The sequence below is a fragment of the Ambystoma mexicanum genome, chromosome 4q (genome assembly GCF_040938575.1).
Source record: "Ambystoma mexicanum isolate Mex_15411 chromosome 4q, UKY_AmexF1_1, whole genome shotgun sequence".
NCBI classification, from domain to species: domain Eukaryota; kingdom Metazoa; phylum Chordata; class Amphibia; order Caudata; family Ambystomatidae; genus Ambystoma; species Ambystoma mexicanum.
Window position 1 is genome coordinate 1,169,492,729 of NC_090928.1, and position 13,395 is coordinate 1,169,506,123.

At 42.6% G+C, this 13,395-nt stretch overlaps 1 protein-coding gene across 2 annotated transcripts in view; it reads left to right on the forward strand.

Annotated features, from left to right (window-relative positions):
• MOCS1 (molybdenum cofactor synthesis 1) overlaps nt 1-13,395 on the forward strand; it is a 497,242-nt gene that overhangs the window by 150,217 nt on the left and 333,630 nt on the right. For both annotated transcript variants that reach the window (XM_069608747.1, XM_069608746.1), the window contains exons 3-4: nt 2,652-2,819; nt 4,816-4,980. In XM_069608747.1, coding sequence (XP_069464848.1) covers nt 2,652-2,819; nt 4,816-4,980 — 333 coding nt within the window. The remainder of the gene's footprint in view (nt 1-2,651; nt 2,820-4,815; nt 4,981-13,395) is intronic.

A 13,395-nucleotide genomic window follows, 5' to 3' on the forward strand; every position in this document is an offset into this window, starting at 1 on the left:
AGCAAGGTGGAGCAATGTTTCACAGCTTAATGGGCCGTGTACCTCTGATTTCCATATATCCAGCCTGTTTTTAAAAATCTCCATGCCCCCATCCCCCTGGTTCTCCCTGATAACATATAATGTATAGTAATCTTTAGGAGTGGCAAGTTTGAGGGAGGGCGTTGCCACCTCATGTAGCCATGTTTCAGTCACGGCGCAGATATTTATGTCAAGTTCAGCTATATAATCTGATAATTCCAGGGCTTGTTTTACCAGGGATCTAGTGTTCAAAAACAAAACTTTGAGCGCGTCATTAGCACTATGGGCACGAACGTGGGGGGCAGGAGGGGCGGTGTCTGTTCATCTGTGTCTGTTCTGAGGCTTATTTTCACTGCCACTCAGTGTGTCCATGGTGGACATGATTGGACCAACCGACGACCCATGGAAAGTAAAAAAAAAGCAGGGTAGCAAGTCCTTGCCATCGCATGCACTCTAGCATCCTTCCAAAAAGTCATTGGAGGCAAGTTTCTACAAATCCTTTCCAACAGTAGTACCGATGTGCATGATGTCAACACACGTGGTGTCGGCACTGGAGAACGATGTGAATTTCTCTGTGGTTCCCCTTGTGGACGAGAATAATATGGCAGATTATCGCTCAAGTCGAGCACAATGTTGCATGCATGTGTGCTGCTCCAGGAGGTGGTGGAGATGACGTCTGTATGTGGTGTGTTCTCAAGTCAAACTAGTTGCCTCCAGTACAAACGTAAAATGCATTCTGTTCTACTCAAGAGAATTTTCCCTCAAAGGGTTGTTGAAGGTTGCCTTGGTAGAGGCTAGGAATTTCATCTTTTGTATGCACCCCTCTGCCCCCGAGCCAGGAAAATGTTCGGAATATTGTCGCCGACCATTGATCTATTACTTGCTAAAAGTAGAAGCTTCTGTCGAGCAAAGCATAATTATCATCCTCCAACCGAACAGTCGACACGTGGACCTTCAATGTCTGAGGTATCAAAATTGGTCTTTGTGAAGAGCTCATGGAAGCGATTCTTTTTTTCCTGCCCAGTTGCCTCCATGACAGTTTGTGCTTGCAGGTGGAAGAAGCATCTGGGATGGTGCGGTGACATGGGCCAGAAATTCCTGTCATGTACCGGAGCTTCATCAAAATACATCACTTTGTGGTGATTTGCTTCATGGGTAAAACAGATGGGTGTATGTAGAAGGGTAAGGGAAGTAGAGCGGTGGGACAGCATAGGGGTGTGGGTGGGTGGGACAGTTTAGGGGTGTGGGTGGATATCAGGTTGGTGGTCATGTGTGGGGAGGAACCCCCATTAAAAGAAAAATAAACTAGGTAAATTACTCTGAAATATATTCCCATATAGTCAATTATTTTGATGGAACCGTGTAGAAACCTTGTTGTGATTAGCCAAGGCCGTTTTGAGTGTTGGTACAGTAAAAGGGCATTAGGCAGTGATTTCCAAGGACATCTAAGGAAGCTTCTCAATTCTTTCCCCACAAAAATGCAGTTTCTTAAAGGGTTGCTGGAGTTCTTTTTTTTTTTTTCTTCCAAACCCTTTGTGGTCCCAGCTTAAACTCTCTGAAGGAATCATGAAATACAATCTTAAGGGTAAGCATCCTCAGCATAATGGGTGAGGGAGCTGCAGGTGGCAGGCGTTGTGGGCTCACACTCCCTTTCTGCCTAAGGTAGTGCTAATGTTCTCCTGCAGCAAAGTATTCATCTACTGTACTGGCCTTGTTCTCTCTCCGCTCCCTTTCAAGGTGGAGGAACGTTTCCACAGACCAGTCCCAAAAAGAGCCCTCTGTTTTATGTTTCCAGGACTAGCGAGTTCAGGTGTGATGACCAGAGATTTTCACGTTGGGGGTCCTCTGTATCAAGACTTGCATTAGTTAAAAATGAGCCTTTAAGCCCATTCGGCCAGGTTTACTGTGGTGATCATTCGCAGCTCCAATAATGCTTTGGATACGTGGTGCAGATCTGTGGAGTCCAGTGTGTGCCGGGAGGTATTTCAAGAGACGAGTTATCGGTTTGCAAAATAACCGATCAATTGGAGGAAAAACATTATACCAAGGTAGGTAAGATGCTCTTAATGTGCCACATGAATAATATGCTTTGTGGAATGTAACACATTTGAAATCTGCAATCTCTGTTCATGTTAACCCTTACTTTGTGCTTGTGCTCGGAATTCTGTGATGTACAAATATGCATGATTTGAAACCTAGGGCAGTCTTTAACTACACCAGGGGCGTTTTAGTTTTAGTTTTATTTGTACTTGCTTATGCCAGTCGGTTCTATTGAAGGCCCACTTTTTTCTTTTTCCTGTAAGACCTACAAAACCCTTTTTCCTAATGGCGCCAGTTAAAAACGGGGGTTGTTAAAGAAATAATCGTGCATCCACAGTAATGACTATTCGACCAGATAACTTTCGTTCCCTCAATGCTTTTTGAATGAACGATAATTCTGAAACAAATTACATCTGGTGTTGAACAGAGTTAGCTCGATATTCCTAATGATGAGTGTTTCTAGCCATCTAAGCGGTGAGAATCATTAGCCAGTATTGTGTTTCTAGTGGATGCTTGCAAGTGTGGCTGCTGATGTGCTCATGCCCGTGCAGCACGTGTCGAGTGGGTGATCATTTTGTTTTATTCTCCTACAGGTCAGTACTGTATGCCAGAGGAAGGGGTGAAACTGACCCCAAAATCTGAGCTCCTGACCACCCAGGAGATCATTACTATAGCCAGGCTCTTTGTGAAGGAAGGGGTGGACAAAATTCGACTGACTGGCGGAGAACCTCTCATCCGTCCAGATGTTGTTGACATCGTAGGTGAGTATTGGATTTGAGTGCAGTCTTTGTATACGGTTCAATTAAGCTTGTAAGGAGACTTCTGCATTTAATTGTTTACAGAGATCTATTGCTGTTTACTAGAATGTAAGAAGTTTGTGGTGAATTTTTAAGTGATGCCCTGTGAGCATTGGCTGCCCAGGAGCCCCCTCACCTTCCTCAGCCCCAACCTAACATCATCTCTACCAGCACTAATTTGGTTTAGCCTCCATGGACATACTATTTAATGCCGCCGTGCACACCGTTGTGAAGGAAGCCAGCGGAAGCAGGTCATTTGTTTTGTTTGGTGCCAAAGAGAAGATCTTTAAAGTTGGGGAGACCTGGGATAAGGCGAGGCAGGGCAAGGTATTCCAATGAGAGAGGATGAGGTGGTGCCATGGACTGGCAACGCATTCTTCACAATGGGTTGTTAATAGAGACTATTCCACGGAAGGCAGTTCAGCCTTTTTTGTTTGTGTAGGTAGCACAGCATCGTTTTGAGTGGATGGCAAAGATGTAGTGCAATGGCTTTTTTAGGGGGCATAGTGTAGAAGGCGCATTTGAAAGAATTATAATTTCTAGCGAGAATGGCAAAGCGATATATGCCCTCATTCCAATTGTCAGCAAGAGTGGGCATGACAGGGCAGTGATGGGGAATGATTTCTTTGGTGTAATCCTTTGCTCTCTTTCAGGCAGATTCTCTGGGAGGGGGATCTAGGATCATATTTTATGTCTGACCCATAGTCATTGGTGGGTCTTATATAAGCACTTTATGCAGAGCTTTCTTTTCTCCAATATTAGAATTGCCTCAGTGTACACTTATGGAAGGCCTGAAACCCATCTGTGTAGGTAGGGCACTTGAACATTGCACTGTGACCTCTTAGTAGAACTCCTAGTTCAGTCTACAATTACTAAAGGTTAATGGAATGCAAATTGTAAACGGTGGTTTTGTCTTTAGTTTGACATACTTGTTCCACCCTCCGTGCAGTGTGGATTCCCCACTTTATGATGTAGTTTAGATACAAAAACTAATGGAACTTAAAATGTAAATATTAGCTCTTGATGTACATCTGTGATTCTCCACTGATGTAAGTAGTAACTTACATTTGCCCAAGCAACGTATCTTAGCCGGGATGGGCTGCCATGTTAGGGCCAGAGTGTGAATAATCCACCAGTGGGATGAAGGCAGTGCAAAATGGGCTGCGCTCAAGCAGCATTGGAACCAAGACCTGCTTCTGACCCTGAATGTGCTTCAAAGGAACAGAGTCCAAAATCCGCACCATTCACGTTAAGCAAAGCTACTTCATGGTCGATGAAGTCCGGCTTTTTGATCAAGTTGGTATGACTGTACCTTCTCTGCGATGTGCTTTGTGTGGCGACATGGCTTCGCTTCCTTCTCTTTGGCCTGTTCTTACTTTTAGGATCATATATCCTGATAGGAAGTTTCTGTCCAGAGACTGAGAGATCCATTGTGAAAGCCTAGGGGAAAGGTGTGAACACCAACGCTAAATGTATTGGTTTTCATTGATGCTTCCTGAGCAATGGGATTTTACCTGGGGCTTGCAGGTAAAAGACCCCGCAGATGAGGTTTACAATTATCCAAGGTTAGAGGGTAAAGCAATTTCATCAGTAATAGATTTCCCACTAATGATGCGGCAAAGCCACTGGCCCCAATACTTAAGGCTTTGAGTTGTATATTTAGACCACATTTGAAAAAGGGGATGAAGCGCTGAGATCTAAATCTCAAAATGATGGTTCGTGGCAAATAAATACTGATCTTCTTTGTGTAATTTACAACTCGATTGTGTCCTTGTTGCGTAATGAGCTATTGTATTTTTTGCCCACTTTTCTTGCTGCTGTATATCAATCTCTCATAGCAACTAGTTGGTGCACACAAGCATTTTTTGCCATTTCGTAGGTAATGGGACACCCAGAAAGTGCACATGACCATTGAAATGCATTTATAGCTAATAAGACACTCCTCTATTTCTTTCCATAGCACAACTTAGAGAGCTGGAAGGACTCCAAACCATTGCAGTTACGACCAATGGAATGAACCTGGCAAGGCTGCTACCTAGGCTGAAGGAGGCAGGGCTGGATGTTCTGAACATAAGCCTGGACACGCTGGTGCCAGCCAAGTTTGAGTTCATTGTGAGGCGTAAAGGTATACCTTTGTGTTTGTTGTTGGGAAATCGGATCTGTCTGCACCGAAACTTGTTAATGATCAATTGTATGGTTTACAACTTGGCAAGTGTGAGAAAGACAAGTCTATTATGACAACAGCTGTAATGAGCCGGTGGATTAGCGCTGTATTTATAGGTAAGAACAGCCATTAAAACGTTAACTGTTGGATGCACATTTTTAGATTGTGTGAACTAATATTGTGTACAACAAGAATAGAGGGCGGGAAGAACGCATAGGTCACTCCGCGCTGATCGTTTATTGTTGCGCATAAGAGCTATTTTGCCCTCTTATTAGGAACCTTTCTCTATCTCATTGATCTTTCAGACTTTTTAATGCCCTATTTTTCTAGCACTTTGACGCCATTTACTCTCAGAAAGAAAACCTCATAGGAAAAGATGTTTTTAACATGGGGTATCCCCACAGTGAATCTTCCAAGATGCAGGAGACAGGTGGAGTCCAACTAACGAGATTCCTGTGAGACCATTCTCCCCACCCCCACTTGGCCACTTAAAACCTACCCTCACCATGTGGTCTCGCTGTGTAGTGCTTTCCACTCTGTGCAAGAATCCTGGCCTCAGAGAGGGGAGGATTCCATCTCGTCTGACCAGATTGGTCAATCGAGTCACATGACCTTAGTCACATTGTACCCCTAGGAATTGTGTCAATGTTCCCTGCTAGGATCTAAGTGCCAAAGGCACAGTTTTGTCACAGGATAAAAGCCCCACAGCAGGTATATGTGTATCCCCTGGGACCTCTTGCTGCAGTACGTTTGCTTAACAGGGGACTCCCACAAATCTCCTGTACTGGGATCAAAGCTACTGTGTCTGTCAGAGGATACTGTTAAGCCCCTTTAAGCGGCCAGGATACTGAATGTGAAGATTCAGAATGGGTAGAGACCATCCTGTTGGCATCCGTGGGTCTTTGTGCATACCATGGATGACACAAGCTCGGCTCGCATGAACATCTTGGAAGGAAGAATCTCCAAGTCCAGCAGAAAGGAGTGATTGGAGTTGCTTCCTATCCAAAATCCGATACTTTTCAATAATAGAGCTCCAGGATTTGCTTAACCTTTGTTTTGAGCTTTCTGAGTTAAAACCATTACTTCATGGCAATGTCAGGTTTTATTCAGGTGCCCAGAAATCCTACGCTTTGTCGTCGTTTATTAGGCGGTCACTCTCAACTCAGGGAGTTACTCCCCCCCCAAGCAAGGTAGCTGGCACCCAAAGCACTTCTACAGATTCAACTTTAGTGAGGCCTCCAACCCGTCTCGCACCACCCCAACAAACATCCTCTATGCCACCAATGAGCTAGGAACCAGGCCGGTGTATAGTAAGAATATATATATATTTATTTAAGGTTTGACAAAATGGAATAGGAACCAAAACCTCAACCACAAATGCTGTGGCACTAACCATATCACAACTCCAAATGACGGTCTGTTATTAAAACAACACAGGTAGAATTTTGAAATCGGCAGTCACAACTTACATCTGATTTAATTGCAAATTAACCAATTGAAAACATTCACAATACAATTGTTTTGGCTCAATTTTTAGAAAGGCAATGTTTGGAAAAGGAAGTCAAATTGGGAAATCGTTTTTTAGGCTTTTATTTGAAAAGCAAGGCTTGGAAAAGGAACTCAAATGGGGAAATCGTTTTTCAACTCACATTCAAAGGACATGCAGTGCTTTGGGATTCTGGTTTGGGATGCACAGGAATAAATAGGAAATTTTGTTTTGCAGCACACATACAATTGAGATGTAATGCTTGGTAATTCTAGATGGGATGCAAGGGAATAAATGGGAAATTTCATTTTCCCCCATTCCCCATTAACTTGAAAGGTAGCGTTTTAGGAGTACTTCTTTTGGGATTCAGCACCCCCCTTCTGCAGTCTTTATTGTCTTTGTTAGTTTTCAACTCTAACAACACTCTATATGGGAATTAATTCATTTAACTTCAATTCAATGCTCTAAGAATGTACACAGCTTCCCCTCCTCACAACAATTTAATGGAATTTATTAAGGCAGGTGGTTCCCAAAACAATTAAATTTAAATGGATATGGGATTTCCTATAGGGGAATGCAATTTTGTTTCTTGTAATTTATTTTTTTTTAAATGTATTTTATTACAAACGTTTATCAAAAGATAAAAAAAACACACACACGCACGCGCGCACACACACGCACATATATTAAAAAAAAGAAAACGTGCTTTAAATAATTTTCTCACTTCAGGTTTTTAGCAAAAGGTGAAAGAGTAAAAAGAAAATAGCAATCTACTGCTCTCCTGAGTCTGGTTCTAGAAAACCAACTTTTTTTTTCCTTTCCAAGTTAGCAATGGTCATTTCCAAAACTTTTCATAACAGCTGAAAGAAAATTTACAGTTGCATAATTTACTTTTTGGTCATCTGCTATATATATCTTTTCTCACCACTTCGCAGCATCAAGACCAACTTTTTTATATAATACATTGAGAAGATGGATCTCCATTAGGTCCCTCAATTCCGGGCAGAATATACATAAGTGTTCTAATGTTTCTTTTTTTTTGGCACATACCCGACATTCGTCTGTTCCCACTTTGTTGTATCTCTTGAGAGTTGTTCTCGTGTGGGTTATATTAAACCTCATTCTCATAAGTAATGACTGCATTCTTTTGTTTGGGAATTTACTTATGTAGCTTTTCTTTTTTTATTTAGCAGACCAAAATTGCTCTTTGAAAGTGTATGAGTCTTTGATGCGCCTCTTTTTTTCCTCAGTTTTTCTCCAGTCATTAGCCTAAATAATTCTTTTTGCTAGCATGGGGTTTCTACAAAGGGTTTCATTGTTAATACCCAAACCTGAAATATACTTCTCGCAGGAATCTTTCATTGTGTAAGTGCCCATTCATCTTCTCTACTCTTGTTGTTCTTCAGAATTTCAAATTGAGGTGGGCCTTGATCAAGGATTGTTTTCCTGTATAGGGAAGTTTTATTCCATTGTATTCTTGATTTTAGAGTATTTAATCCCAATTCATGGATAATTATAGCGATGGGTACAGTCTCTGGTAGTTGTAGTATTCTCCTCCAAAAGTATCCTTCTAAGAGCTGCCAGATATTTTCCTTCAATCCCATACAGGTTTTTGCCTCAAGTACTAGCGCTGGTATTACTTTAGCCTTGTAGTATTTCAATATGGGAGTGAGTGAACATTTTCCAAACTCCTGTCTAGAGCCTTCCCTTGTGTAGTAAAGTGGCAAACCTTTTTCTCAGAATTTTCGATCTAAGGCTTTTCGCTTTTGAATACATTCACAATAACTCCTAAATATTTGAGCACTTGTACCTTATCCAGTACCCATGATTCTTTTATATTTCTTGGCCCATTCTTGCTTCCGAATACCATGATTTTAGATTACTCAGCGTTTATTCTTAAATTATTTTTTTCAATTTACACCTGTAGTAGATTTAAAAGAATCGGGTCATTTGCCTAGAGAAGCCATCCTGCTTCTATGCCATTGATTCTTGGTGGAAAAGTACATTTTATCAGAGTGATTAAAAAAAATTGAATAGAATTGCTGCCAACGGGCAGCCCTGTTTCAAGCCGACTGATGTTTTAATTTTTTTTTTACAGTGATCCTTCGTGGTCCAGTTTAATCCTCATGGAGGTTCTGAGTATAATTCTTTAGTGATGTTTAATAAATCATTTGGACAGGCTTTATTTTTTAGTTTTTCCGATAGTAATTCTCGGTTTATGCTTAATAGTGGAATTCATTTGAATTATTTATTAATTTATTTGGATTTATAAAGCGCCCAGCGGCCTGGAGGCATCGTGGCGCTGTTACAGAATGTTCACTTAGCAGGTTTTAGGGCAAAACATTAGAAAGCAATAGTACAAAAAACAGAGAACACAGAAGTAATGAACATTGTTAAAGGGCGTTCCGAGGCTACAGAGGAACAGAGTTTGAGACAATATGTTTGGCGTTCTAGTTGAAAAGTTCAGTCTTTAGCGTTTTTCTGAATACTGTGAGAGATTCTACGTTTCTTAAGCTGCGCGGGAGGGTGTTCCCGGCTTTTGGGGCTAGAACTTCGAAGCTAGTGCCGCCAGCTTTGGCTCTGTTAAAAGCTGAGACTGAGAGTAGGTGAGAGTATTGGTCTCGTTTTGGTCTGTGGGCTGGAGCCTGGTGTATTCTTTCTGCGAGGTAGGCTGGGGCAGTCTGAGAGAGGCACCTGTGAGTGATCGTGAGGGCCTTCATTGTTATGCGTTCTTTGATGGGGAGCCAGTGGGCATCTTTCCTCGCCTGGGAGATGTGATCTTTCTTTTCGATACCGAGGACAGCTCTGAGGGCGTTGTTTTGCGCGGTTTGAAGTCTGTTGATGTTATTTGCGCAAGTGCCTAGCAGTAGAATGTTACAATAGTCTAACTTTGCACCAATGGTGGCTCTGGCAATGTTGAGGAAGTTATTTAGCGATAGGTGGGGTTTCACTGCATTTATGATTTTAGTAGTGAGTGCAGCTGATGACGAGATGGCGCCAACTTGCCTTTTCATTGAAAGGGTGGAGTCCAAGTAAGCTCCTAGTGTTTTCTCTGCAGCAGATGCTGTGCTAACAGTGTTTCTCAATACTGAAGGAGCTGTATTTTTTATCTAGTTTTTTTAGGAACTCTTTGGGGCCCACCAGTAGGATTTCTGTTTTTTCCCCGTTTAGACATAGGCCATTTGCTGCCATCCAGGCCTGTATGCGAGCATATGTCTTCTGGAGGGTTTTTCCCTTAAGTTGCATTTATCTTTAAACATGTGAGCAGACAGTGTGCTTGGGCAAATGTTTATTCTACCCTCTTCCTCCTTAGTTTCAAAGGTCCTTGCTTGGAGCTAATGCACAATCTATGGAGAGGTTTGACCTTAAGGGTCCTTACTGTTGGTCATCTTATCTGTAAATACCATAATGTTGATATCTCTCTCTCTCATTATCTGTATTTTTAACTGAACCAGGCCTGCTTTTCCTGGGAGGGCCTCAGCCAAAGGTCTTGAGGTCAAATTTTCAAAGGCACAGACCTTTCAGTTCAATGGGGAAAACACCAGCTTCATGCACACTTCTGAAAATACAGCTTTAAATTGATAAGATGTGATTACATGTAACAGTTTAGCATTATATCTGGGCATGGGGTTTAACATAGAATCTTTCTTTTCTACTAAATCAGAACAGAGGTAGATTCAGTCTTAATCTAATGCACACAAATAGGCCACAGTTATCGTGTTTACTTTTACAAAAACGAAATAGGCCTTTCTCTTTAAATGCTGTCATTTTATATGGTGGAAATTAAGTCTTTTTATTCCTGATAAACGCAATCGGTCACTTGACTTTATTTCTTAAATGTTAGGCATCATTCCTCCTTTTTATCCTCCAAATGTGCACTGTTTAAAATGTTTTTTTTTCTTTCCACGTGCACCGCTGCAGTTTTACATCATTTATTTCCATTTAACTAGGCCTTATGTCAAAATTTTGTACTGGCTTTTATATTTCAATGGAACTCCACATTTGCCAGCTTCACTCTCACAGTAGGGGCCTCGCAGGGCCTCTCCATCTCTGTTGCTCTGGGGTTGTTTTTTCATCCCACATGTTTGTATCCTGAACTTTGTTCCAAATAGGCCATACCCCTTCATTTCATTTGTACCGGGAACACATTTTCTGGCAAAGAATGCTAATTTTTTTCTCACCACTAGGCATGGGGAGACCAGCCCTAGTTTCTATGTAGTCCTTTTGATTCAATGTTTAGAAGTTAACCTCAAACCCGGCAGCAAAACTAGTTCTATGTTCATTTGTATTCAGCTACTCTAGCCCTTGCTAACTTGCATCATCCTACATGGGTGAAATACAGCACATGAAGTAAGTACACATTATAAACCTACGTGGAGGAACAGATGCGCAAGCGTGAACGGAGGTACAGGAGTGCATAAAATAAGCAAAGGTTGTTTGGGTTGGTCACGTGACCCGCTGCCCCCCAGAACCCCTCCAAACAGTCATGCTCTGCTTGTCTTTGGTTGTCCTTTTCCTTCTCTGCCTTTCCGGTGATCCTCGCATACCCTCTTAACACCTTTCTCCCAAAGGGTGTCTTTCCTGGCCTACAATCCATCTCCATATGACCATGACTATGGTAGGCCAACAGTGTACATTGTACTTTGCTTAATACTTCAAAATGGCAACCCTTATGAAGCACACTCACCCAAACCCCACAACTAACATCCCTCTTTAAACACACACAGACTTGTTTGTATTCCACTCATAACACCACTTCATCACCATCCAAACGTCACACAACCTCATGTTAATTAGCATACACTCAGCAGTCCTCCATACCGCTGCCATTGCTTTTCTCGCCACCACATTCAACTTTGGTACTCTTTTCAACACTGAGACCTGTGGCCCCCCCACAGCACACCCCATATACTGCATATCTTCTCATCCCCTTGCAATACAGAATACAACACTTTGAACATCTGGATAAGACAGGAAGAGGCCCTGCAGCCATTCATAAGACCTCTTGGAGCTGTGTGCTCACTACTCTTAAAATAACAATAGTAGCCTTTGATCCAATGTACACACCAGCCCAGAAAAACAAGGACTTCCTTACCGAGATCAGGGACCGCCTAATAAGATGAGCCAGCTCACATTTCAGCATCTTCCCCTCTGACCTCTATATGCTGCAAATACATGCTACCAAGAATACCAATAGAGCCCCCTTTGATATCCTTGAGACGCTGAACATCAAACAGCTGGTCACGCAACAAAGACGACATACTCTACCTGTGTTTAGTGTCTTCCAGCATGAAATGCTTCTCGCCTCTACCACGGGATTGTACATATCACTTTGCAATACATATGATACTGCAGCACACACTGTTTCCCACCTTGGCCAGCGTAAGCTGCCGCTCCTTCAAGGACGTCCGATGAGTGCACTGCACAGGCCTGGGCGCCACCTCCATCCTCTTGACCAACGGCAACACCTTACTGGACAAATTCAGCCATACCATGACGGACACTTCCAAAGCCCATATTTCATTGCAGACACAAACCAACAGCAAAACCCTATTCTCTCTGGTACATGCAAGTATTCACTGACTGAAAACGCCTCCTCTGCAGATGATGCATCCGATAACACATCGACTGCATCAAGCTACAAACAGACATTCACCCCACCACACCACACCACAGCCAAATGAACCAACCTCTTGTCTATTAAACTTGACTGACCAGCATATTCGAAGTCCTTAAGACAACATCTATTAAATAAACCTACTTCCAGCCCTGATAGACGATCTCTTGGAAAGCACTCTACCCACTGATCATTCATTCATGGCATCTTCACTGACGCGCTGCTGAACGTCCAGGTCTTTTCTGTACTGGAGAAGCCTATGCACAACCTAGACTACTTTACAAACTGTCTCCCTTTATTTGAGGCAAAAATTACCAAACACAACCCACAGTGTTATCCAACCAGATTTTTCCCATGATTCAGCACAGATGGCCACCATCCAGGTCATCAGCTCTGTCCTCCTCGTCCTGGATAAAAGGTCACCTTGTTCATGCTTGTGATGCTCTGACTGACTGCTGCCTTTGAAACTGTCAACCACAAAGCGCTTCTCAATTGACTTACCACCTGCATGTTATTTGATGATTCGACTGTATGAGCGTTGCTTTCCTACGTTATGGGCAGACACCAGCTCATTCATGTGTACCCCAAATGTCAAAATACTTCCTATTTAACCTGCTGAGTCACACAAGGGTCCATCCTGGCCCTAACTATTTTCGGCCTCAACATAGAACCGGTGGGTAACTCTTCACTAGCTTTGACATCACAACCCAGCAATCTGCTGTTGTTGACCCATGGTTGCCCGGGCTTTTTCGGGCACCTAGCCTGAGCCCACGGTTCAAACACCCATTCCCCTGACACACGTAGCCCAGCACATCAACTGTCTTTAGCCCCTGGGGAGCTGCTTGAGGCTGTGGTCTTGCCCTACCAACCAACCCGGGAGGAGTTTTTTTTTTCTTTCCATCTTCTCTCCTTTTCTTTTCCTTCACTTTTCTCTGCCAACGGTTTTCTTTTGTCCTTTGTTCTGTCCTTTTTTTTTTTTTTTTTTTTTAAACATTCCATCCAGTCCTATGGTGGGCTGGATGGACTAATCCAAAACACTTAAACACAAAGAATTGTACACACTAAAAGTATTTTGTTTAGAACACTGGTCTATGGGTCTTTATTCCTAGGTTTCCCTTGGGGGACAAGTACGTAGCCCAACTAGCTGGGCCCTTATTAAGCCATGGGTAACTGTACTCTCCATAGTGACCCTTGTACCCCTACTCCACAGGCCTCAACATTGCTCATTTAGTACTCCTAGTCCACAGTCCCCTAAATCATTCCTGTATGCCTA